At 55.0% G+C, this 26,966-nt stretch overlaps 1 protein-coding gene across 2 annotated transcripts in view; it reads left to right on the top strand.

Annotated features, from left to right (window-relative positions):
• Elfn1 (extracellular leucine rich repeat and fibronectin type III domain containing 1) overlaps positions 1-26,693 on the top strand; it is a 63,437-nt gene extending 36,744 nt beyond the window's left edge. For both annotated transcript variants that reach the window (XM_028859734.2, XM_037198442.1), the window contains exon 2: positions 23,599-26,693. In XM_028859734.2, coding sequence (XP_028715567.1) covers positions 23,865-26,354 — 2,490 coding nt within the window. In that variant the 5' untranslated portion in view covers positions 23,599-23,864 and the 3' untranslated portion in view covers positions 26,355-26,693. The remainder of the gene's footprint in view (positions 1-23,598) is intronic.
• The last annotated feature ends 273 nt before the right edge of the window (positions 26,694-26,966 follow it).

Below are 26,966 nucleotides of genomic sequence, written 5' to 3'. Positions count from 1 at the left end.
TGGGGAGCAGGTGGGGGCCAGGGCCAGGGCCAGGCCTGGAGATGGAGAGGAGGTGATGGCCAGGGCCAGGGCCAGGCCTGGAGATGGGGAGGAGGTGGGGGCCAGGGCCAGGCCTGGAGATGGGGAGCAGGTGGGGGCCAGGGCCAGGCCTGGAGATGGAGGGGAGGTGATGGCCAGGGCCAGGACCAGGCCTGGAGATGGGGAGCAGGTGGGGACCAGGGCCAGGACCAGGCCTGGAGATGGAGAGGAGGTGATGGCCAGGGCCAGGGCCAGGCCTGGAGATGGGGAGCAGGTGGGGGCCAGGGCCAGGCCTGGAGATGGGGAGCAGGTGGAGGCCAGGACCAGGCCTGGAGATGGGGAGCAGGTGGTGGCCAGGACCAGGCCTGGAGATGGAGAGGAGGTGATGGCCAGGGCCAGGGCCAGGCCTGGAGATGGGGAGCAGGTGGGGGCCAGGACCAGGGCCAGGCCTGGAGATGGGGAGCAGGTGGGGGCCAGGGGCAGGGCCAGGGCCAGGCCTGGAGATGGGGCGCAGGTGGGGGCCAGGGCCAGGGCCAGGCCTGGAGATGGGGAGCAGGTGGTGGCCAGGGCCAGGCCTGGAGATGGGGAGCAGGTGGGGGCCAGGGCCAGGCCTAGAGAAGGAACATGACTGTTTTCCCTGGGTTCATCTCAGCCCTGAGGCCCCCCTGCTATATTTGTTCCACTTACCTTTACAGAGGCAGGTTTGGGCCTCGTTAGCATATTCAAATACAGTCCATTATTATTTGAATTAGCTGTTAAGTAATTAGTTCTAATTGATGAGTGCTCCCCCACTTCCCCGCACATTTTTTGGTTATGTACATCCGCTCCTAACCCACAATTTTAGGTAATTACCGCCACTCACTGTCTATTTACACACACACACACACACACACACACACACACACACACACACACACAGAGTCCTCCAGTGACAGGTTCCTTGTCGCCTTTAACATTCTCTGCCAGCCTGGGAAATGCAGCTGGGGGCACGGGTACAGATTCAGCTGGCCCTCCAGCTCTGCCAGCCTTCCAGGGGCACAAGTATCCCAGAGCCTCCTCGCTACCCCTCATAAAACCCTTTGCCTTCAAAGTCCCCTGCTCCAAGATGTTCTGAGGTGCAAGACACTGGAGGATGCTATTCATTCCTCTTCGCAGTCACAGGGCCTCTTAGACTGAATGAAAAGGATGAACTGACATGGTTACCAGAGAATTTACGTACTTTCTAGATGCTCAGGGACTAAAAGCCGATGCATTGAATGGATGGATGGATGAATGGATGGACGGATGAATGAGTGAATGAATGCATGAATGGATGAATGAACAAGTGAGTGAATGTATGCATGAACTATTAAAAGCACACCTGCATGAATGAGGTCATCTTCTGGGTAGATGTAGAGCCCTGTTAGTGGCCACCTTCCTCAAGACTGGTTAGTTCAGCTACAGGAATACCCTTGAGGCAAGATTTCATTCTCCTGACTTAGTTTTCCCAAGTCATCGTCCCTGGCTGGCTCCAAACAGCCTGTGCCCTGGGGATGAAGGGAAGGTTAGCTAGTGGGTGGTGGTGGTGGTCTTTGCTTGGTCAGTCTCTCATGGAGATAGAGGCCGAGCCAGACATTGGATAGGTAGGCGCCTTGTTCGTGGAGTTCCATGCAGAAGCTCTGTCCCTTGATAACAGACAGAGGCCACAGGGGATGGACTTGGGACTGAAAGATGCAGCCATAGCTGTCTGGAGCTGCAGCCACAGGTATAGTTGAACCCTGGTGGGAAAGTCGGATGAGGCTTCTGCCATTAGCAGATGTTTCTGGGACTACCCAGGTGCTGTTTTGACCAGAAGCCCACCTACAGGTGGTAGAGGTTGGACAAGATCATGGAGATGTGCCCTCTTGGGGCAATGGGGTTGGATTCCTCTGTTCTGAGTTCTATGCCGTCTGTTAGCTTTCTGCCTTGTCTGGCAGAGCTGGGATGTAATACCACACACGGCCAACAGGAGGTGCTGTTGGGACCTAAGGCAGGTCTCCAGAAAGTCTGGCTTTTGAGTGGGATTTTCTCCAGATGTTACTTAGGCAAGTAACATTTGAGCTCGGAAGGATTCTACATTTTGACTTCCCAGATTGCAGTAGGAAAGCATTTGGAAACTTGTGGGGTGCTCTTCTGGGTCACATGGGGATGAGATGGGCCCATGTCGTGCCTTTCTCTGCTGGAGGTCAGAGGGCCACCAGACCTTTCAGGAAGATGGTCCAGGAGGTCTCAGGGACGAGGAGTCAGGGATGGAGATGCCCTCCCAGTGCCTGGGGTTCAGGAAGGCAGACAGCAGGCCCCTGGTCTCTGTGGTGCCACACCCAGAGAGGAGGGGGGTAGATGCTCGAGTAACATGGATCCCCAGACACAGCCTGACATGTGGCTGAGACCCACATGGGGGAGCGGGCATGGGTGGCTGCCATGATGCTGAGCAGATTTGGCTGCGCTGACCTCAGGCCTTCAGCACAGCCACGGGTGCTGACTTCCGAGGCTACAGAGCCTGGCCTTGCCCTGGGCCTCGCCTTCTCACGCCGTCACCTGCCTTCCACTCCCTCCAAGCCTTCCTGCCTTTGGAGTGTCTCAACTGGGCTGTGGGGAAGTCATTTCCCACCCCCAACCTCCAAAATCTATACAGGGCTTCTTGAGCCTCTTTAGTGTGAGTATTTGTGAGATGCGTGGGTCCTTAGGGGAAGAAATGGGGAAGCAGAGTACCGTGCTAAACATGCAGCACTTACACCTGGAGACGTGCCCACCCCTGCCCTTCTAGGGCCTCGTTTAGGCCCATCCCCTTTCCTTCCCTCGGGCTTGACAGTTCACATATTAAAATGCAGCCTCCTGGACCTGGCAGACACAGGCCCTGAATGAGTGTTTGTTGAATGAATGGAGGATGGAACAGTTCCCAGCCAGCTACCTAGAAAGGCAGGTGGCAGAGCAGATGGCCTCCAGGCTCCTGCAGGTCTGAAGGAGGCACACATATGCTCCACTGGGCTTCCTCAGGAACCCAGGGGCGGGACATTGTTCCTCAGTTGCCGGTATTGAGTTATAATTTGGAGGTGTTGAGGATGGAACTGAGGGACTCCTTCATACTAGGTCAGCTCTGACCACACCCCAGCCCCTCACTGGGGGATTCTAGGCAGGTGCTCTACCACTGAACCACACCCAGGCCCTCACTGGGGGATTCTAGGCTGGGGCTCTACCACTGAGCCATACCCCAGCCCCTCACTGGGGGATTCTAGGCAGGGGCTCTACCACTGAGCCCTGCCTCCATTCCCCAAGATCCCTTACACCTGATTGTTTCAGGTGCTGCCATATCCCACCTTCTGTATTCCTGACTTTCTCTTGCTCCTAGTACAGAAACTCCATCCCTGGAAGCCATATTAAAGACCCCTCCATGTTACATAGTCCTTGGCTGGATTCTGTATTCATGAGCAGGGCCTGAGCTTGTCTGGTAGCTGTGGTTAGAACAGCCTGGAGCTGACATGATGAAGCCCAGACCCCCTGTGAAGGCTCCTCCCCCCTCCCTGCCTCTCTTTCCTTGTCTGAGAAATGGACACAGCACCTCTCCAGCAGGGTTGATACTATCCAGATAACATCTGCTGACTTGTCCAGAGCCACTGGCCGCCCTGGTGATCCTGCCCCGCCTCCCGCCCCATGCTGCAGAAGTCAGCTTGCCATGCTGTGCTGTTCTCCAGCTCAGAACTGTTGATGTGCCCCAGGGCGACAGGGGGTGACAGCGTCCATGTTGGCCTGTTGAGCCACTGTCTAGGGAATGGCTGGAGACAGCGCAGCAAACAGCTCCAGCTAATTAGCGAAAGGTCATGCGGCTCCTGGAGTCCCTGCTTTTGAAGTCTTGCCACAGGCAGGGAAAGCAGCTTGGAGAAGGCTGGGATGACCAGACTCCTGCCCCCACCTAGCCCCAAATTGTCCAACTCGTGACTCTGAGACTGGCTTTCTAGAAACTCCCCCAAAGCGATCGGGGCTGGACGGGCCCCTGGGCATCAAGGCTGTGTCCCCAGCAGGCAGCTGTGACCTTCATGGCCTGTGCTCGCCTCACCCCCAGAGGTGACTCAGTGATCTCGGGCAGGGCGATGGGCCCAGACACCCCTCATTGCGCCCCCATGGCCCCCACCTCTCCCACCACGACACCCTTTACAGCTTCTCTCTAAATCAATCCGCTTTTTAAAAACTTAAATACATTTTTTTATAGCACTACACAAATGGAAAACAGGTCTCCCCGGCCATAAATAGAATTCATAATCATAAAAATAAATTCAATGGAAAGAAAACAATGTTATTAAATTCTCATTGGGTGCTGTAGCCCTGGGGAGGCTCAGAGCCCAAGGCTTGCTATTGCTTTATTAGAGAGAGAGAGAGAGAGAGAGAGAGAGAGAGAGAGAGAGAGAGAGAGAGAGAGAGAGAGAAAGATTAAGACCTAGCAATCCTGGCCTGAGATTTTTCCACCCAACAGAGTCGGAAGCATTTGCAGGGAATTCGAATTGGGAACCACTCCCCAATAAAACAGTTCAGTGTTCTTTTATGTTATGCCAGTTAGAGTGTGTAAAACAGAGGCCTGCCCTGTAGGGCTGAACTCCACACAGGGCTCCTGTCTCCTGTGAAGAGCATGGTGACAGGGCACAGTCCTGAGAACTAGCCAGTGGTTCTGGTTCCTGTCCTGTCATCTTGAGCATTTGTCCTCGTGGTCTTAAGACGGCTGCTGTACCTCCAGCCATTGCATCTGTGTTTCAGGCAGGAAAGAAGGAGAGTGTGAGAGAGGAAAAGGAAAAGGAATTTTGTAGATGCATCTGTCGGCCGGGCTGAGTTTGCCGACTATACCAGCCCATGCATGGCTGTAACCCGTATTTCCCGGTGGTTATGCCCCTGTTCCCTGCATGCCCCCTCCCCTGCCTCACCATCCCAGCATGCCTCAGGGCATCACCATGAGCTGTGATGGAGCTGTAGGGGGAGGGGAGGGCCGTGATGAAGAAGGAGAGGGGACTGGAGTGATGCTCGGAGTGACCTGAGTGGCAGCAGGCTGAGGACGCAGCGCCAGAGGCTGTCATCATCGGCTGTGGCTTCCTCAGAGCTGCGATGTGGGGACACACGGCCCGGAGCAGAGGGTAGCATTCACTTGTGTCTTCGTAGCGCGGATGTCTCTGCCTGAGCCCTTCAGGAGTGCTGCCCAAGTGACTCACGTGCTGTGGCTGTGAGGACAGAGAGGAGCTGGCCTCTGCCCAGACTCCAGCGCAGGCGTCCGTCTCTCCGGCCCAGCCGTCTGCTTGCTGCACCCAGATCACAGGCGTGGCTGATGGCTGCTTGGTCTTGAAGCACCCAGTAGGGCTGCGGATCCAGGGGGGCTGCACTCAGTGGAGGATGTGGGCAGCCTGAGGCTCAGCTTCTGAGGTGTGCTCCACGGGGGCCATCTCTGGAGCGTGTGGGTGTGCCGACACCGGTTCACCAGGGCGGGCCCTGGAGGGAGGCCGTCAGAGACAAGCTGAGGTGTAGGGGTGTGTTCCTGCCTTCCTGTCCTCCACCCTCCATGCTCCTGCTGAGCCCCCTCCCCAGTAACCAAATCCCCTAAGCAAGGTTTTCCTCTGTGTTAAGACGAGAGAATGAGCCAAAACTTGGCAAATAAGATAAATGTTTGTATCCCACCTACGACAGCCCAGAGGTGGGTGGCCAGGCCAGGTGGGGCAGGCATCTCCACCTGTGGTTTCTTTGTCTGGGGCCAAAGTAACTACTTTGACTCCTACCACTGTGTCTGGATCCCAGCTGGGTACACACACACACACACACACACACACACGCACACACGCACGCACGCACGCACGCACGCACGCACACACGCATACTGCAAAACTTGATGCTGTTCTCTCCCCCATGCTGGGCCTGGGAATTGAACTCAGGTCGTCAGACTTGGCAGCAAGCCCCTTTACCTGCTGATCCATCTCACCAACCCTCAAGTTTCAAGGCTATGAAGAGAATAGAAGCTGGTGCATCAGCCAGAATTCTTGGACATAGATTCTCCATGGATGCCCTGGATCTTGGGACCTGGCAGGAGCCAGCAGACATGTGGGCGCCTGAGGAGCCCGCACAGTGTCACTTCCCAGGCTCTCTGTGGCCCCTCCAGGACGCCTTCTTTTGCTAGGAGTCTCCCAACAAGAATGAACTATTATACTTAGGAAAGAAAGGGCACCGGAGAGAGAGGCCTGTGTCCACTGTCCACACAGCACGTCAGCGTAGAGGGAGGGCCATTAATCATCACACAGGATGTGTGGTCAGCTAGGGACGTTCCGCCTGTGCTCTGGTTGGAGGTCCAAAGGCTTGAGGCGACACTCAAATTAACGAGAGAGGCTGGGGAGGTTGCTCAGCAGATAAAATGCTTACTGTTCAAGCATGGGACCTGAGTTCGAATTCCACCTACATCAAATGTGGTGGCCCATGTCTCTACTCCCCGCGAGCCTACAGGGAGACAGGAGGCACAGACTGGAGACTGCCAAGAAGCTCAGGGGCCAGCTAACCTGGTGTGTGCAGGGGCGAAAAAGGCACCCTGCCCTGAGCAAGGCGGAAGGCAAGGCTCACACCTGGAGTTGGCCTCTGTCCCCAACACATGTGTGACGGCACACACGTGCTCTCCCTCATACACGTGACTAGGCCTGCATCCATGCACAGCACGAACATTACACACATAAATAATAATAAAGCTAAGGATAGCCACTTAAGGGTTCCGGAAAAACCTGAGTTCCAACTCCTTGCTCCGTCACCTGCCCAAGCACCGGCCCCTGCAAACCTTGGGGACAGAGCAAGGGAGAATCCATTGCCAAGGAGATGTCTCCAGGCCCCATGTCACTGGGAAGGGATAGAAAACACCCCGGAGAGAGGTCAAGATTTCAGCTAATTTCTAACCCCATCTGGCTGTGTGTCTTCAGGGAAGCGCTTTGCCCCCTCTGGGCTGAAACCCTGAGATGACTTGGCAACTCAGCCTTGTCCTCAGATTGAGAGAAAACTGCTTTTCTCCAGAAGGTCCCTCAGCCAGAGCTGGAGACAGACAGACAGACACCTGATCCTCACTCTGCACCCACCCCAGCAGGACCTCACGAACCACTGCTTCAACCCGCCCCCCTCTGAGGCTCAAGGCCCCCCTGAGGGCAGCCTGTCCTTGCACACCCCCATGGACGGGGAACTCAGTCCGACACCACAGGCCATTCCTTTTCAAAACGTTTTAAAATTTATTATAAAATATTCAAGACATCTCAAATATTTAAGGAATCCCTAATAAATATTTCACTAATTATAAAATATTTACTATGACCAAAGGTATAAAGAATAACACAGTGGAGATCCCTCCCAGGTGGCTGCTCACACTCTGGAGGCTTCCCGCGCACGGGAGCGGGTTTGTCCCTCTTCTCTGCCTGTCTGATTTTGAGTTCGCTGAAGTCCTCAAAACAGAATTTGCCATTATAGATAGCATCTGGAGAGGGACACATCACGAGCTCCCTCTGTAGCTCAGGCTGGCTTCAAACCTATAATCCACCTGCCTCAGCCTCCTGAGTACTAGGATGATAGGAGGATCTTATTTATTTCTATGTATGGTGTGTGTGTGTGTGTGTGTGTGTGTGTGTGTGTGTGTGTGCACACTCGTGTGCATGTGTGAATGAACGTGGAGGCTAGTGACTGTCCTCCATCATATCTTTTGAGATGGTCTCCTGCGGAACCCAGAACTCACTGACTTGCCTGGACTCTCGGACCAGTGAGCGCAGTTTGGGGGGCGGAGGGGAGCTCCTGTCTCTGCCCCTCCCTCCTCCAGGGCTTTACAGGTGAGTTCTGAGGACTGAACTCAGAATCTCACACCTGTGTGGTACTTCACCCACTAAGCATCTCCCCAGCACCCCCTGAGCTGGGGACCTTCCCCCACGGCCACTGGGTTAGTGAGGAAGGCCACATGGAGCTCTTCCCCCTTCCTTGATTTTGTGATTTTTTTTTTTTTAAATCCTCACACAGTTTTACATTTATACTTACCCGAGCCCAATGAAGGACACTGCTGCAATTTTTAAAACTTTGACTCAGGGGACAGTATAGCGAGTATTTTCAAATTATCTTTTGGCGGGGTGGTTTGTTTCTTTTTCATTGCTGTATAATGCTCCACAGTGTGCATTCCCTGTGACACCTTCACTCCATACCCTGTGGACTCCTGGAGTCCTTCTCTGGCTGACATGAATGATACTGCTGTGTGTATCTTCTGACACCTCTTCTAGCTTCGTCAGGGATTAGACCCAGCCTGGGATTTTGGCTCTCGGACACGTGTGTCTTTTCCTGCATTTTTCTTCCCAGATGCGCAGGTTTCCCACTCATCAAGAAGGCTTGGAGAAATCAGTACTCACCTGCAGCCTGGGGCTGTGGCCCTGCACATGCTCTGTGGATTCCAGGCCCCAAGGAACTTTTCCCAGGCAACCTCTTCTTCCCCATGAGCCTCTATGTCTCCCCCAGCAAGGTTGCCCATTCATCCTGGATCTCACTCTGTTGACCTGCAGGTCATGTGACCTAAGATTATTATTCGCAGGCTCTGCACCAGTCTGCTTGACTTGAACTCTGACCTCACTGCTGTGGGAACCCAGGCGGGTGAACGAGCCTCTAGGTACGCCATCTATAAAATGCGAACTGCCCCCTCAGCCTCACGGGATGACTGTATGCTATGCATGTATGAACAGATGTGAAATTCTCAGAAGGTCATCTTCTGTGCAGCAGGGTGATGTGAGTCAGACCTCTTCATGTCCTTCAAGGTCAGAACTGACTTCAGCTGAGTGCCGAGCGCTTAGTTAGGGTCGCTGTTGCTGTGACGAAACACCATAACCAAAAGCAACTTGGGGAGGAGAGGGTTTATTGAACTGTTTCAGTTCCATGTCACAGTTCATCATCAAAAGCAGTGAGGGCAGGAACTCCAGCAGGGCAGGAACCTGGAGGCAGGAACTCCAGCAGGGCAGGAACCTGGAGGCAGGAACTCCAGCAGGGCAGGAACCTGGAGGCAGGAACTCCAGCAGGGCAGGAACCTGGAGGCAGGCGCTGATGCAGAGGCCATGGAGGGTGCTGCTTTCTGCCTTGCTCCTCATGGCTTGCTCAGCCTGTTTTCTTACAGAACCCAGGACCAGCAGCCCAGGGATGGCCCCACCCACCATGAGCTGGGCTCTCCCCCATCAATCACTAGTTAAGGAAATGCTCTAGAGGCTTGCCTACAGCCCAGTCTTACGGAGGCATTTTCTTTATTGAGGCTCCTTCCCTCCGGTCTCTCTACCTTGTGTCAAGCTGATATAAAATGAGCCAGCACACAGAGCACAGTCTTCCCTCTTCTGCTCAGTATATCTCTATGACATCGTCCAAGTTTGCCTCTTGAAGTTCCTGTTCCCCGGGGGTGACATGGGACCACACTTCTCTGCCCGCACTTTTGTGGTGCAATCGCACATGACGACTTGAGCCGCTAACCCTGCTAAGAGGAAGCTCTGGATCTCACTGTAGGACCTTCAAGCTTGTCACAGTGTGGCTGGCTGGGGACAGAACCCATAGGCTGCCCTGAGACTCATCAGGTCCAAGAGAGTTCGAGCTGGGATCTGGGAGGCTGTCCAGGGTCTTCCAGAACAGAGGTGGGAAGTGATTCTGCCCAGCCCCCTAAGGTGGGTGCAAGACACCTGCCTGGCATTGGTAGAAAGAACCTGGGGAATAGGATGGTGGCCTCAGAGGAAGGCTGCCAGCTTTAAATCCTGCCTCAGCCAGCCCTGAGGTCCTAGCAGCCATGTGGGTCTTCTGCAGAGAGCAGAAAGATGGACATGTGTGTTGCTGGAGAGCTTCTGGGGTGTGTATGTGTGTGTGTCTGTGTCTGTGTGTCTGTGTGTGTGTATGTGTGTGTGTGTCTGTGTGTGTGTGTGCGTGTGTCTGTGTGTGTCTGTGTGTGTGTGTCTGTGTGTGTCTGTGTGTGTGTGTGACAGACAGACTGGGAGCTCTGGCTAAGAGGTGCATGGTCTACAGGCTGCTGCCTGCGGGTGGCAGGTGACAGACAGGGACTCAGAGACATGGGCAGATAGGCAGGGAGCCACGGGCCAGGATTAAACCCCCAAGGGCTTCATCAGGAAGCCAGCCTGGTGCGACCCTGGGGCTGTGCTCACACCCCAGTTGGGTGGCTTCCAGACCCAACTGTGACACCAAATATGGAAGGTTCCCAGCTGCCAGGCAGGCGGCCGAGCTCCTACTGCGAGACAGGAGGCAGACTCACGTGTGCAGCATGTGGTGAAGGCTGGGGTCGGGGACAGGAGGCAGACTCACGTGTGCAGCATGTGGCGAAGGCTGGGGTCAGGTACAGCAGGAGTCAGGGACAAGGGTGACATGCTTGCTCATGAAATCACATGAGCAGACACACTGGCCCTGGCAGTTCTCAGGATAGAAAATTCTGGACTTGTGACTCTCATCTGTGGCCACTCCACCCCAGGAGCATGAAGGAGACAGACCTTTATTCTGGTGGGGAGATCTCCTTAGGCTCTGACATTGCTAGACGCTGGTGTAACTTGGCCAGACTTAACTTTTATTCTATCCAGTGAAAAAGACTGAAGGGAGCTGATGACTCCCAAGTGTTCATCAGTGTCCCGGAACCCGCTCCCCCACCCCCCAGGGATGACTCTGTAATTCCCAGAGTTCTCACCAGCCCCTGAGGAGAGCGTCTATCCCCACATTCTGACTCCAGATTCTTCTGTCTACCTGGAGACTCCAGCCTCACCCTTCCTCGGCCTCCTGACTAGCAGCCTCCGCCTAATGGCTCAGAAGCCAGCGCTCCGGGGACCCTGACCTCTTGGGCCTGGCTGAGAAGGAAGCTGTGTCCCTAAGGACTGCATGTGAGCCTGAGGCCAGCCCCACCCACCCACAGCCTCCACATCCCGCCTTCCCAGCTCATGTAGGGGACCAGATGATGGTGCTCCGTCCCTCTACCTCTGCTTTGCACCCCTGCCCTTGTCCTCCTCGCATCTCTGCACCCCTGCCTGCCCTGCTCACCAGCCTCTGCACCCCCTCCCTGCTTCTCTGGGGCATTGGTTGCATTTTGTTTGTTTTTTCAGACTTGGAGAGCTGAGTGACTTCATGGCAAGCCACACCTGGCTCCGGCTAGGTGCTGTCGGCTGTCCCTCCAGCAAGCCACCACCCTGTCCTCTCCCACCCTCTCCCCTCCTGAGCCTCAGCCATATTCCCTCTCTCCCTTCCGTCTCCCACTCCCGTCACAGGTTAAGTGCCTAGGAGCCGTCTTGCGGAGCGGTGATGTGGCGGTGTGAATTCAGTGGGTGGGTGACTCTCTTAGGAGGCCACGCCATTGTCCCCATTTTTAAAGGGAGGAGAGAGAAGTCAGAAAGACTGAGTGCTTTCCCCCCCGGGAGCTGAAGGTCTGCGGCTGCCCACTCCGTGCCCCGTGCACACTACACTGGCTTTCTCCTGTGCCGTGCACAGCCACAGAAAACCTCAATACTCGCTGTCATGGTGGCTCTGTCAGTGGGTCCGCCTGTCAGAAGGTGAAATGAGGGTCAGAGATGTTCAGGAGCGTCCTTGAGGCTGGACAGCTCGGTCAGTGGGTTCAGGTCCCCAGCACCCATATAAAAAACTGCATGTGGAGGTACATGCTTGTAATCTCAGTGCTGGAGAGGCTGAGACTGGAGGATCCCCCGAGCTCTCTGGCCAGCCAGCCTACCCTAGCTAGCTAGTGAGAGACTTTCTCCAAAAATAATGTTGACAGAGCCTGAGGGATGGTAGGCTAGATTACCTCTGGCCCTCCCCCACACCCACGGAGAAGGAGAAGAGGTCGTTACTGTGGTGGTTTGCAGGGAAGCCTACAGCTGGCAGATGTTCCAGGCAGGAGAAAAAAGGCTGAGGAGCTTTAGGGTCCTGGCTTGTGCCAATAGTGCTGTCTAGAGTCCCCGTGCCAGCCTCCGCCTCAGCACGGGAACCGTGAGGCTGCTCAGAATGTCTCTGAGGGCTGGGGACTGCCTCCCAGCAGATAGCAGACTGGGAGGGCGGAAGCTGGGAGGGGGGGGCGCCACCTGCCTGCCCCTGGTGTGTGATACGCAGACCAGTGCTGCTGCTGCTGTTGCGTAACAAGTGGTCCGGCAGCTGTTCCACATCTAGGTTTGTGAGTCAGACGCTCAGGGAAGGGGTTGGTAGCACTGTTAGTTCTGCTCAACCTCGGTACTTGCCCCCAGCTAGTCACTGAGGAGGCCCTTGGCCTCCATCCCCCAGTTCCCACCCAAGCAGCTTGCACACCCACAGCAGGAGGGCATGGAAGTCACTTTCAGGACATGCTGCAGGTTGATGCTGGCTGATGTAGCTAGCTCGGTGGCCTGGTAAGGTAGAGCCACCCACGCAACCACAGGAGGTGACATTGCTGCTGTATTTCATAAACTGCCCTTGCTGGGAGCCCTGATGCTGTCCATGGTGCCTGTCTGTCTGTCTGTTAGGAGGGATGAACCATGAGCTGAGTCAGGGTCTTCTGTTTCTTCTTGTGTATCTTCAGTACCCTTGGGGTGTGTTAAAGTATCCACATGTCCATGCACAGATGTCCTTGAGCCTAGCCCTGTGGGCCCTGGAGAGGGGTGCAGGGAATGCCCCCAAATCAGACCTCACTAATTGGGGACTGTCTCCCCAAAGTCCCCACAGTCCCCCTAACTGCTCTTACATCTGCCAATAAAGAGTCCTTCCGAGTTCCTAATGCATGCTCAGAGATCACCCTGTCTCCTCCCCTTCTGTGGGCTGCCCCCAGATGGTGATGGCCTAGGCTAGGGATGTTTACCTACACAGCTCCACAAAAAGAACCCGAACCCCTGAGAGCAGGGGCTCCTCTCCAAGAACATCGGAGGCTGAGCCCATGACCACCTAGAGGAGAGTGTAGAAAAGGCCACACACTCCCAAAGTGGCAAAGACACCCCAGAAATGAAACCCCACACCATCCTTGCCCATGAATACCATCAAAACCTCCTTGGGAAGACAAGAGCAGACAGTCGCGGGTCGGAAGAATATTAGAGAGATGATCCACCTTGATTATACAGGATTCATACAAAGAATTCGGAGATGGCCTCGAGCTAGAGCAATCTATTAATATAATATATAATACCAACCAGTCAGCCAGCACACTGTGTTAATAAATGACAAAGGGCATTTGACCAAGCCCTGGTGCCAACTTCTGGTTTTAAAGGAACAGCTAAAAATAGTCTGGGGAGGTACTTTGTTATCAGAGTTGAGGATCTGCCTCAGCCAAGACTGTTAGAAATGATGGCATTAAAAAAATCATTCCTGTTCAAAAACTTTTATTAGAAAAAAAGACAGTGCCTTTCTCTTTGTACTGCGATGGTAGACATAGCAATAAGACAGGAAAGCGAAATGAACAGCTGTCTCTAGGAAAAATTGTAATTATTTGCTTGCTGTCTGTGTGATTTGAGACCCAAGAGAAGCAACTGAAAAAAATAATTTAATATATGAATTTAATATGAAGGTACAGAGCCAGAGAGAAAACACGTAACACAGATCAATAACTTTCATTTGCGCTAAAGAACAAGTGGTCTGAACAAGTAATGAAATAATTGGTCCCCGCTTGAGATGGGTACAATAAAAAAAAACAGCATAGAAGCCCCAAGGAATTTCCAGAAAATTTGACAAGAAAAATTTAGGATCATTATAAAGAGCTCGATAATGTCTTCCTGAGGGACAGGAAGAAAAAATAACAATGCGAAGAGGCTTGCCAGAACATTCCCTGGGAGTTAATTCCAGAATTAATTTACAGTTTCAACACAGTCCCTCAGCACTAGGTGGCCAGTTTTGAAAAGCAGCAGAGAATTGTCCTCAAGGTTCATCTGGCCGAATATTCAGAGCTGAGTGTGGTGGACTCCCAGTGCCCAGGAGGTAGAGGTAGGAAGATTGAACAGGCCAGCCTGTGCTACACAGAAGACATTGTCTCAAAACAACTATTCCCTCCCCCAAAAATGAATATTCAAAAACTAAAACAAAGAACTGGGACTAAGAATGTGGCTCAGTTAGTGGGGTGCTTGCCTGTCATGTATGAGGCCTGGATTCCACCCTCAGTACCACATAAATGGGGTATGTGGCACATGCCTGCAGTCCCAGTATTTGGGAGGTGAAGGCAGGGGGATCAGAAGTTAAAGGTTATCCTTGGCTACATAGTGAGCTTGAGGCCAGCCTAGACTACACGAGATCCTGTCCCAAAAAAAAAAAAAAAAAGCAGAATTAAGAAATCAGGATATATAAACAATTTAGTTATAATGTTTGTCTTCTTAGCAGATATGGAGCTAAATATATGAAGGACAATGGTGACCAGTGACAGAAAGTATACAGTTTGATGCGAGAAGGGAGAGGCAGGAAGTGTCCTGGGAGACTGTCCTGTGAGGCTGCCTTCTGTTATAGCTGCTGGTGCACTTCTTATTACTTGTTTAATTGTGCGCGTGCGTGCGTGCGTGCGTGTGTGCGTGCGTGCGTGCGTGTGTGTGTGTTGTGTGTGTGTGTGTGTGTGTGTGTGTGTGTGTAGGTAAGTGTATAGGCAGAGGCCAACCTCAGGTGCTGGTCTTCGGGTACCATTCACTTTGTTTTTTTGAGACAGGATCCCTCACTAGCCTGGAGCTCACCAGTTAGGTAAGGCTGACTGGCCAGCGAGCCCCAGGGAGCGCCTTGGCTTTTCCTCCTCAGCTCTGGGCCTGGAGTTTTAGGTGGGTTCTGGGAACAGAACTCAGGCCTCTTGCTTGCACACAGTAGGCACTATACCGCCTGAGCCACCTCCCCAGCCCTGGTGGGATCATTTATGATGACACAGAGAGGTCCTGAGGGCGCTTGGGAGCCGTGCAAGGCTGCGGAGGGAGGCAGAAAGGGTGAGGATGGAGAATCAGAAATCAACCAGAAGAAATAGATTAATCGATACATCTTGTCAAGCCCATTTGCTGCTACTTAGGAGGGGGATGGAGTCGATTCCAATCCTTTCTCCATGCAGAGGAAAACACATCCCACGTGACGGGAACATCAAACATGAGACTTCCAGTCACACAAACGTAAGGCGGTGTTCTCCGAGGGCAGGCCCCTGTCTCCACTCCGCACAGCTGTGAGAGCCAGGGCTGAAGTCTCAACCCCAAGTGTCTGGTGACAATGAATGCACAGTCCTCCTGCTTCAGCCTCCTGGGGACTGGGATGACAGCTGTGAACCACCACACCCGGGCGCGGAGGAGCCGCCTTGGTGGCTGACCATCGTTCCCTGGTGCCTGTTGAGGTGGACATGATGTGGCCTCTGAGAAGTGACAGGTGACTACGGGAGCTTCCTAGGGGACAGGGCATCCTGGCAATGGCAGGAGTGATGCCATTCCATAGTCGAGAAGCAGGGTGCACCCCAGATAGGAGGAAAGCTGTCATCCCATTCACCTCTGTAGAACTTGCCGCGTGCTGGTGGTTCTCAGGACGAACGGCATGTGGGCAGCCATGGGCGTGAGGGAATGATGTGGGCCGTTTCTCTTCCCACCCACTCCTGTCAGGGCTGTGGACTCTGTCAGAAGGTCATAGACCCCTATCTGCTGGGAGGTGTGTCCCACAGAGGAACAGCTGGAGGGCTGTTACAGTCACACACTGGTTCCAGCCATACATGTCTCAATGCCACTACCCGCAGGATAGAGTCGGTGTTTTTCTTAATTTCCCTAATTAATGCAATGTTGGAGGACTAATTGCTCATTAATGAATCGTGTGTGTGGTCCTGACTGTATGCAGAGGCCATGTCTGCTGTCTTCCTCAGTCATTCCACAGTATTTTTGAGACAGGGTCTCTCCCTGAACCTGGAGCTCTCTGATTCAACAGGATCCATGGGGCCAGCGAGCCCCATGGGTCCTGTCTCCACCTCTCCAGCACTGGGATTACAGCATGCGCCATGAGGCCTGGCTTTAATGTGGGACCAAGGATCAAACCCAGGTCCTCCGGCTTACACAGAAACACCTTGCTCACTGATCCATCTCCCCTTGTGTAGTTTTCTAGTTGCCAGATATTTGTAAAATCTGAGGGCTAGTGGCTCATTTACAGCCTTAGCTCAAAAATAGTGACGCGCCCCCCCCAAATCTTTAGTACAATGAAAAATGAATGCAGATCCAACAGCCAGGGTGCCGATGACTTGAGGGTTGGCTTGACCTGGTGAATAGCTTGCGGATGGTCACTGTGTCTGTACCCAGGCCTGGCTGGTGGAGCACAAACTGTGAGATCTGGCCCATGTCATCCCCCGGGGTGCCAGCCAGCCTTCTACAATAACTCCTTGCCTTCCCACCGGGCTAATATCAAACCCCCAAATAGGGTCAGAGTCTTCGAGGTCAGGAGAATCAGAAAGGGGCTTTCTGGAACTCAGGTTAGGATGAGAACAGCAGCCCTCAGAACAACTGGAAAGATTCAGGTCAGACTAAAGATAGAACCTCCTGGCTGCCAGAGTTATGGGGTGTGATGGGACACCCAGACCCATGCTTGCCTTTAAACGAGGCGCTCTCTCTGATGATGGGGAGTGTGGCAGAGTTCCTGGAGAGGGTCACACATTGTCTGTCATCTTCAGGGACCAGCCTGGCATCCTCCTCCGAAGATGCCTGCCAGCGCCTGAGCAGGGAGCCTTTGCGGACTGATTTCTCCCTCCAATGGTGCAATACATCATCTTTTTTAATTTAAAAAAGATGCCCGGTGGAAGCTTAAGAGACCATTAAGTGTTTGGGTCCCTAATTAACTTCAGAGCAGCCTGGAGCAGCAAGGGGGGGAGGGAGGGCCACAGGGAGTGATCTGGGGGCCCCCAGCTTCGGTTGGGAAGGAAACCGCAGACCAGACTCCCTCCTCCCTGCATCTCCAGGCCAGAGCCTCAGGGGGAGGCTGGCTGCCTTGTGCATCTGGCTCCAGCTCCACGGGCCCCTCTGGAACTTTGGAGTGAATCAGGAGACTGTTCATCTACAAACTGCCTGCTGAATTCTCCTGCTTAGTCTGTTTCCTGGTTGGCTTTCTCTCTCTGAGCCTCCCCTGCTCGCTCCCTCTTCCTCTCTCCCCCCCCGCCCCCCCTTTTCTCTCTCTGTGCTGAGGTCATCACTGATGGCTTTGGTATCCAGTAGATGCTCAATAAATGTAGATTGTGGGAGGAAAACAGTTTATGCTTACAGAGTACTTCTCTGAATAGATGGGTCAAGACCCGTGGGTTCTCCTACAAGGTCACCTGGCATTGGAGAGTCTCCCTGTCACTTTAACCCTCCTTGGTGACCTCTGAGCTCTCACAGGGAGGGGCATGGTGTGGACAAGGGTATTTTCTAGCCTCCATTTCTCTGGCCATTTGGAGGACAAAGTCAGGGCCAGGCAAGGTCCAGGGCATGCCAGGCCTGACCCTGTGGCCAATTCCCAAGGAGCCTAGCTGCTGATTCAGCCATTCTGCACTCCTGGCCATGCTGAGCTTGAATGAGTGTGTGTGTGTGGGGGGGGGGGCTGAAAGTGCAGGTAGGATCCAGGCAGCCTTGGTGGGCAATGAGGAAACCCTGAGAACTGGAGGGGGGGTCTCTGGGGCCTTTCCTATGGGAAGCCAGGGCTGACCAATGTTCTTTCTACCCAGGCTGTCTAGAAAACCACCCATGAAGAATGGAGAGAACAACCCTGTACAAAGTTCTAGAAACCTTAAATAGCCAGGAGCATGCTTCCTCACCGCCACCCTAGGAGGCAGAGCCAAGCTCATCTCTATTTGACCGATTAGGAAGCCAAAAAGAAGCTCAGACAGGGTCAGTAACTTTCCCAAGGTCACCCAGCCCGAGCTTGGCCAAACTAACTTTAGCACCCCAACCTGAGATGAGCAGCAAGGGAGCAGGCTGGCCCCCGTCTGCTCTTGGCCAGGCCGGGACCATGCAGCTTCATCCTCCCTGACCTGCTCATCATAGCCCCGCGGGCTCTGCGGCAGAGTGCTGGACAGTTCTGGCTGGAGCCCTGCTGCAGCGGCGGGCAGGCGGGCATTCGCAGTAAACATGATCTATTGGCAAAACACTGGGACGGTGAAAAGTTATCGATTGATAGCTTTCCACTCATCTCTCTGCGTCCCGCCCTGGCCCTCAGCCTGCACTGCTCCTGGGGGTGCAGGATGGGAAAGGAAGTCCACTCCATCAGCAGGAGCCTTGGCTTGGCTCCAGCTCTGCCCCGGCGGCTCTTCCAGCTCTATGATCGAGGACAGAGCCGTATTTTTAGACACATGTGATCAGTCCCACTCGTCCGCCATGATTACGCAAATCTGATGGTAAGAAGTTTAAAAGCCGGCAACACCACACTCTATTTCATCATCAGTGAAGGGCTGCAGGGCTGGAGTGGCAAGACAAACACAGCGCCATCCATTGTCCCCATGGTGCCCTGGGCTACAAAGGTCCTGCGTGAGCACCCACAGGTGTGTGTGTGTGTGTGTGTGTGTGTGTGTGTGTGTGTGTGTGTGTGTGTTCAAGAGTTATCCCCAGACATGAGGTGCTGGTCCTCTCACTATATGAAGAATCCTTGCAGATACCCCAAGGAAACTCAGGTGGGGAAACTGAGGCCTGAGGTTGGAAATGGAAGACTTGGACAGCACAGGCTTGATTGCCTAGCCTCAGTTTCTCTGGCCCCTAAGAGGAGAGACGTGGTGAGAAGCAGTGAGGGGAAGAGGTGGATGGGAACTAAGTTCCACCTTTGTCCCTGTAGCCACTCACTAGAGCTTGGTGTGTTGCCTGGCACTGCCTACTCCCCTCTCCCCTGAACACCCCACAGTCCCTGGAGAGTGATGGCTCTGACCACAGGACCCTGCACCCTTGCCTCCTCCCCTGCCTGCTGTGGTCAGCCTCCTCTCTGCTTCACGAACTCCTACTCAGCCCCTAAGACCTTCTGTCTATTGCCCTGCCCATCAGCCCGTTGTATCTCCCAGACTCTCTTCTTTCCTGCCAGACTGTGTCCCTCTGTTTATGGCCCTTTGAGGGTCCTTTGCTGTTCTTAAACGCCATGCCCAGCATCCCCTGCTGTGGGGAGAGCGTCGCATAGAGCAGGGTGGGACCAGAGGTTGTCTTGCTACCCAGGCCTGTCAATGTGCAAGTCAGTTGTCTAATGAAAGCCTATTAGAAAAGCCACACTCTGTTCACCCCTGGGGTATCTTTGAATGCTTCTGTGGCCTGTGATAGGTCCTCCCTCCCTCCCTCCCTCCCTCCCTCCCTCCTTTCCTCCCTCCCTCCCTCCCTCCCTCCCCCCTCCCTCCCTCCCTCCTTCGTTCTGTGTGTGTGTTCATGTGAGTGCAAATGTGTATGCATGCATGCATGCACATGCAAGTATACCTGCACATGGAGGTCAGAGGTCAACCACCTCAGGTACCATTCACTCTTCATTTTTATTTTCTTTTGAGACAGTGTCTCACTGGTCTGGAGCTCCCTAATTCAGCTAGGCTGTCTGGCCCCCAAACCTCAGGGATCCTCCTGTCTCTGCCTCCCCAGCATTGTGCTTAGCTTCTTACGTGGGTTAAGGGGATCCCAACCCAGATCTTCATGCTCACATGGTGCGTGTCACCAACTAAGCCGTCTCCCGCTGTGACATTTCTTTAAATGGCTAGTAGACTCCTTCAGGGACCTCTGCCATCTCCATCCAGGCCATGCGGCCTGGCCCTCAGCTCCCAGCACCGGCTTCAAGGCCTCCCCGTCACGAGAAGCTCAGTGGTCAGAGCTGTCAACTAGTCCCAGGGAGCTGAGCTAGCACCTGGCTTCGGCCCCTGCGCTCTGTGGGTGGAGTCTGTCCTCCAAACCAGGCCTTGGAGCTCCCTGGGGGGGCCCCCATCTGCACACCTCATCCACACGCCGGGAAATGCCGGGGCTGTGGAGACCCACTGCAGTTCAGGTAACTGGAAAGTGCTGGGGACAGCGCTGGACAGGTCAGCCACAGGCCCACCTGAGAACCCAGCTTCAGGGACAGGATGGGGGCGCCCGTGCCAACGGCTGCCGTGATGGGAGCAAGACAAACCGTCAGGAGTTAGTGGCCCAGAGGTCACCTGCGACAGAGACAGGAGACATCACTCTCTTAGATCCAGGGTGGAAATACCTGGAAAAAGGTGAAGTCAAGAGACAGATGGAAACATGGGCCACCCTATTGAGAAAGTCTGCTTTGAAGGGCAGGACGAGCTGAGTAGGGAAGGGGTACACAGATTGCGTGCGTTGCTTATTTCAGTGGGAGATTACAGGATTTGGTCCAATGGCCATTGGCTCCACTTCTGACATTAGGTATCCATATGTGGGCAGAGGAACCCTGACACTGAATGTGGCCCATGGCCCAGAACGTCTGTTCCAGATGGGGAGACCGGGTCTGGTGCCAGGCTGCAATTCCCTCATGCAGGGTCTGTGTACTACCTTCCACCCTGGAGTCTGTGGATTGATGAGTGAATTACTAAGCACAGGGTGAAAGGGAAATGATGAGGAGGGGCTGCAGGGGAGGTGAGGACCAGGGGAATGGATGAATTATGGAATGAGGGAATGGATGAATGGCGGAGCTTGGGTTAGAGGTGGGACACCATCCTGGGCCATCAAAACCCATTGAGGCAGTTTGGCCTGTTCCCTTGGTAACCACTCCCCATAGCGTTCCATGCATGGCCTCAGTACTCTGCACCCAGACCCATGGTGTGTGCCCTGTCTTCCACTTAATTCTGTGCCTATGGCTCTGGGTGCCATTGGGCCAACCCTCTCAACCTGTCTGGGCCACTTCACAGTGTGACCCGGGGATGTTTTGGGAGATGTATTAAGGCAACTCCATGTAGTTAAAAGGGAGGTTTATTTTGGGGTAACTTACAAGTAAAGGCTCTGGGAGAGGTGAAGTGCAGTCCATCAGGGTTCTCTGGAGAACTCTGTTCGGTCTACCATCCAGCATCCAGGATCACCAGGAGCCAAGAGAGCTGGCACATCCGGATCTCAGTTCTTAAGGGCTCCCGTCTCAGCCCCGCCTCAGGGGCAGGTCATAGGTAGGCATGGCATTTACCGGAAGCCTTACTGAGGGTAGTACTTCCAGGTCAAAGCTGGAACAGCTACCTACTACAAGGATGAGTCTTTCTTTTGGGGCCTCAGTTTCCCCGATCTGTAAAGCTAAGTATGGAAGGAGAATTTAGGAGCCCACAAGGCTGAGGTTGTGGGGTTCCCTGTGAAGCAGAGGCTACATGAGAGGTGGGTCTGTCTTTTCGTGCTTGAGGAGCTGCTGGCCATGGCAGATGGAACTTCCATGGATTCCTACCCTGATCTGCACTGAAGATCTCTGCACTGTTGACAAGCCTAGGTGTGGGGTGGCAGAAGGCTGGGGGTGGGGAGCGGGCGGGTACAGAGGACCATGGCTGGAGTCAGGGGCCCTTGTATTCTGTATTCCCACTGTCATACTGGAAGGCTCAGTGCAGTGGGGGTGATGGGGAGCAGGGTCTGGTTTCCACACTATGAGTCCTACCACAAATGACTAGACAGCCGTGCAGGGGGCGACATGGTGACGTGGGAGTATGAAAGAGGTAAGAGGGGACAACAGAGGACCTCAGGGTCCCCACATAGCCTGTCCCATGTGTCTAGGTGAGCATGCACATGCAAACCCATACCCAGGAGGATACAGAAATGCAAATGTCCGTACACACACCTGCAACCGGGTGCGTAGGAGGCTGGCGCACTGCAGGAGACACCACGGCGCCTCTTTGGGCCTGTAATCCTGCTTAACTCGACTTTCAGTTATTTTGAGCAAGAGATTACAGCTGATTAAGATCTCTCACCAGGCGCCACCCCTCCCGGAGGCTGGGACAGAAAGGCCCTGCCCACCCGGTCAGTGTCCTCAAGGCCAACTCCACTGGCCTTTCTCTGGCTTGAACTCTCCTGTGGTTATCAGTTCAGGCTTCAAGGCGTCGTGGATAAACTGTACCACCACGGTGCACTTGACATTGGTGTCAAAACCTAGGATGAGGAGCCCAAAGGAATCCCCGGGCCCTCCTGGCCAAGGATCTTGCCACTCTGATGTCCTATGTCCCCTTTTCAGCTCCAGATTGTAAGGTCCAAGGAGACCTGAGGCTGCTGAACTCCAAGGCAGTGCCTGAGTTCCTCTGGGCTTCCAATCTGTTCTGTTCATCTTTCTCCGTTAGAAATGGATTCCCTCGGGAGCCAGGTCCCATTTATGAAGTTTGCAAAGAGGAGAGAAATATATATATATTCCTCCTCATTTTAGCCGCCTCAGTTCAGCCTAGTTGCTGCTGTCAATACTGGTGAAATACACTCAGCTGGCTGCTGGCCAGGCCACTGAGCAGTGACCAAGGCTGCTGTAAATCCCTGTATTAACAAGCACATACCCATTTCTCCATCCTGCAAGTGGGCAGAAGGGACCAGAGTATAAAGGACCCCAGTTCTCCCGTGAGGTTTCTTCCCATCACCCCACAGTTCTAGTCTCGTGCATTCTGGGCTCTGGGGACTGGGGGAGGCACAGTCCTGGTCCTGGGGTGTGCATGGCTGGGGGGGTCATGGGTAGGTGAGGCTGCTTGTATGCATGGCGGATGGAGCGAGGTGGGCATGGCCCTGGGAAGTGGAGGATGCTGTTGTTAAGCCTGGAGAGGATTTTTTTTTAATTAAAGAAATTGTTTTACATTTCTTTATTAGTTGTGTGTGCTGGGGGGTGATGGTCGGAGGACACCTTGCAGGAGTCGGTTCTCTCCTTCCACCACGTGGGTCCTGGGGATTGAACTCAGGTCCTCAGGCTTGGCAGTAGTCACACTGATTTGATGAGCCGTCCTTCTCCCTCAATCCCAGGAGGACTTCTTGGCAACGTGGGTTGTCACTCCTCCACGGCCGTGCGGGGACAGCGTCGAAGTCCCGGGTGCTATCTACATAGATGGCCTCAGAGATCAGGCAGCTGATTCATCTGGAGAAACTGAGGCCCAGAGGGAGGTGGCTTGCTGGGCCATGTGGTGGGAGATTTCACTCTGAGCTCTACCAGTTTCAAGCCCTGGCTGTGCCGGGCCGCTTTCCCCGCCTGCCTCCTTGAGGGCAGAAGAAGAACTAATCCGCCTCCGGCTGGGGACGTTGGCTGGGTGTCCGGCACCTCCTGCAGGCGGTTCTGAAGGTGCTGTGGCTGGCCCTTCTCGGGGAGAAGTGACATCCAAGCACTCCAGGTGGCAGGCGTGGTGCCAATAAGTCAATGAGATGGATGTCCTGCCCTTATCCAGCCTTACCACTCGTTGCCGGATGAACTCTGAGTCCCTTCTCTAGGCTGCTACCCTGTGGATCCAAGGCTATGCTCACTGAACTGCACCACCCCTCACAACACCTCTGAGCTGGCCACCCAGGGGACATCATGTCCACCTTGCCCATGAAGAAATGACCAAAGTGACGTCTGTTTTCCTTGGTGATCCCGGACTCTTTCAGCCCAGCCCCATGATCTAGGACAAGTATCAGGGTTTTCGTTTTACAGCAGACACGGGTGGACGGCTCTGCCGAATCCTTCAGACAGGCACCCGGTGACCTTGGACGTGAGCTTTTTCTGTGACTTACTCTCTTTTCTCTTGTTTTGCAGCAGAGAGCACTTCAGGCAGAGGAGCCGGGAGAAGCCACCAGGACGCACAGGCCCATGGGAAAGCAGGCCGTGGTCACCTCAGGACCGGGGAGGACGACGTGGGGTGGCGGGCAGTGAGGGAGCCGTCCTCCCTCCCAGCACTTGCGCCATGCAGCTTGGGACAGGACACCTCGGACAGTACAGGCAGTGACCCATCCCACCCCTAAGTCCCCTGGGGGGGCACTGCCCAGCCCTCCACCCTGTCCCCACAGGCAGAGTGTCCCGAGATGGCTGGGCATGGGTGGGCTGCACCGTGGGTGCTTGTGGCAGCCGCCACATTACTGCACGCGGGCGGGCTGGCCCAAGGTGACTGCTGGCTGATCGAGGGTGACAAGGGCTTCGTGTGGCTGGCCATCTGCAGCCAGAACCAGCCGCCCTATGAGGCCATCCCCCAGCAGATCAACAACACCATCGTGGACCTGCGGCTTAACGAGAACCGCATCCGCAGTGTGCAGTATGCCTCCCTGAGCCGCTTTGGGAACCTCACATACCTCAACCTCACCAAGAATGAGATAGGCTACATCGAGGACGGGGCCTTCTCCGGCCAGTTCAACCTCCAGGTGCTGCAGCTGGGTTACAATCGGCTGCGCAACCTTACGGAGGGCATGCTGCGGGGCCTGAGCAAGCTTGAGTACCTGTACCTGCAAGCCAACCTCATCGAGGTGGTGATGGCCAGCGCCTTCTGGGAGTGTCCCAACATCATCAACATAGATCTCTCCATGAACCGCATCCAGCAGCTGGGCAGCGGCACCTTCGCCGGCCTGACCAAGCTCTCGGTGTGTGAAATCTACAGCAACCCTTTCTACTGCTCCTGTGAGCTGCTGGGCTTCCTGCGCTGGCTGGCCGCCTTCACCAATGCCACGCAGACCCACGACCGGGTACAGTGTGAGTCACCTCCAGTCTACGCCGGCTACTTCCTGCTGGGCCAGGGCCGCCATGGCCACCAGCGTAGCATCCTCAGCAAACTGCAGTCTGTGTGTACTGAGGACTCCTACACAGCCGAGGTGCTTGGTGCACCTCGCCCAGTGCCAGGCCGGTCACAGCCAGGACATTCGCCGCCACCACCTCCCCCGGAGCCTAGCGACATGCCCTGTGCCGATGATGAGTGCTTCTCTGGTGACGGCACTACACCGCTGGTGGTCCTCACTACCCTGGCCACTCAGATGGAGGCCCGTCCCTCCATGAAAGTCAAGCAGCTGACCCAAAACTCGGCCACCATCATGGTGCAGCTGCCGAGCCCGTTCAACCGCATGTACACGCTGGAGCAGTACAACAACAGCAAATCGTTCACCGTGTCCAAGCTGACCCAGCCTCAGGAGGAGATCCGCCTCACCAACCTCTACACCCTCACCAACTACACATACTGCGTGGTCTCCACCAGCTCTGGCACCCATCACAACCACACCTGCCTTACCATCTGCCTGCCCAAACCGCCCAGCCCACCTGGCCCCGTGCCCAGCCCCTCCACAGCCACCCACTACATCATGACCATCCTGGGCTGCCTCTTCGGCATGGTGCTGGTTCTGGGCGCCGTCTACTACTGCCTGCGCAAGCGGAGGCGGCAGGAGGAGAAACATAAGAAGGCGGTGGCGGCAGCGGCTGGCAGCCTGAAAAAGACCATCATTGAACTTAAGTATGGGCCTGAGATTGAGGCGCCTGGGCTAGCCCCGCTGACCCAGGGCCCGCTGCTGGGTCCCGAGGCTGTGACTCGAATACCCTACCTGCCAGCCACCACCAGTGATGTGGAGCAGTACAAGCTGGTGGAGAGTAGCGAGACCCCTAAAGCCACCAAGGGGAACTACATTGAAGTGCGCACAGGGGAGCCGCCAGAACGCAGAAGCTGCGAGCTGAGCCGGCCCGGCCAGGAAACCCAGCACTCAGTGACGGAGATTTCCACCATCGCCAAGGAAGTGGATCGGGTCAACCAGATCATTAACAATTGCATCGACGCACTCAAGTCTGAGTCCACTTCCTTCCAGGGCGCCAAACCCGGGGCCGCGCCTGCCGCTGAGCCGCAGCTGGTACTGCTGTCCGAGCCTCTGGCTAGCAAGCACAGCTTCCTGTCCCCTGTATACAAAGATGCCTTTGGCCACGGTGGCCTGCAGCGGCACCACAGCGTGGAGGCTGCGCCCGGGCCCCCCAGGGCCAGCACTTCATCCAGCGGTTCTGCACGTAGCCCTCGCTCCTTCCGGGCTGAGGCCACCGGCACACATAAGGCCCCAGCCACTGAGACCAAGTACATTGAAAAAAGCTCACCTGTGCCCGAGACCATCCTCACTGTGACACCCGCGGCCACCGTGCTGCGGGCTGAGGCCGACAAGGGTCGCCAGTATGGCGAGCATCGGCACTCGTACCCCGGCTCCCACCCTGCTGAGCCACCTGCTCCACCACCACCTCCACCCACTCATGAGGGGCTCGGTGGCCGCAAGGCATCCATCCTGGAGCCTCTGACCCGGCCACGACCCCGAGACCTCGTCTACTCGCAGCTGTCTCCGCAGTACCATAACCTGAGCTATTCCTCCAGCCCCGAGTACACCTGCAGGGCGTCCCCGAGCATCTGGGAGCGCCTCAGACTGAGCCGTCGGAGGCACAAGGATGACGCAGAGTTCATGGCGGCTGGCCACGCCCTGCGCAAGAAGGTCCAGTTTGCCAAAGATGAGGACCTGCATGACATCCTAGACTACTGGAAAGGTGTGTCCGCCCAGCACAAGTCCTGAATCTCCCTCCATCCCTCGGCAGGGCCCAAGGCAACCCGGCCCTGTCCTCTCCGAAACTCGTGATGCTCAGTGGACCAAAAAGGATAGACCATCTGCAGCAGCTAGCCCTGACTGAGACTCAACACTAAGCCCAACATACGTGCACAAAACAAGGGGCTGCGGGGCTCAGCGCCTGGCCTGCAGGGACAGCATGAGGAGGCCGCAGGTGGCCGGGACAGTAGATAGACTAACTTTCATGTAAACTGTACTGTGCCTGCTGCCTGGTGCAAGCAAGCAAGCCACACACACACACACACACACACACACACATACACACACGCACACACACACACACACGCACACACGCACGTGCATGCGCACATGCACATGCACAGGCACACACAAATACACCCACACACATTACACACAGCACAAGTGTGCACACATGCACAAACACACATAAACACACACACACGCATGCATACACTCACATGCACATGCATACACATGCACACACACACACACACACACACACACACACACACGGGACTTCGGAAAACTGTGTCTTACGGGTGGGGGTGGGGGAGGGGGATTTTTTCCATTATCTTTCCTGTTTTGAGTCTTCTCTTCCTT

Source organism: Peromyscus leucopus, chromosome 23, assembly GCF_004664715.2.
Source record: "Peromyscus leucopus breed LL Stock chromosome 23, UCI_PerLeu_2.1, whole genome shotgun sequence".
NCBI classification, from domain to species: Eukaryota; Metazoa; Chordata; class Mammalia; order Rodentia; family Cricetidae; genus Peromyscus; species Peromyscus leucopus.
This window is presented reverse-complemented; position numbering and strand designations above follow the sequence as displayed.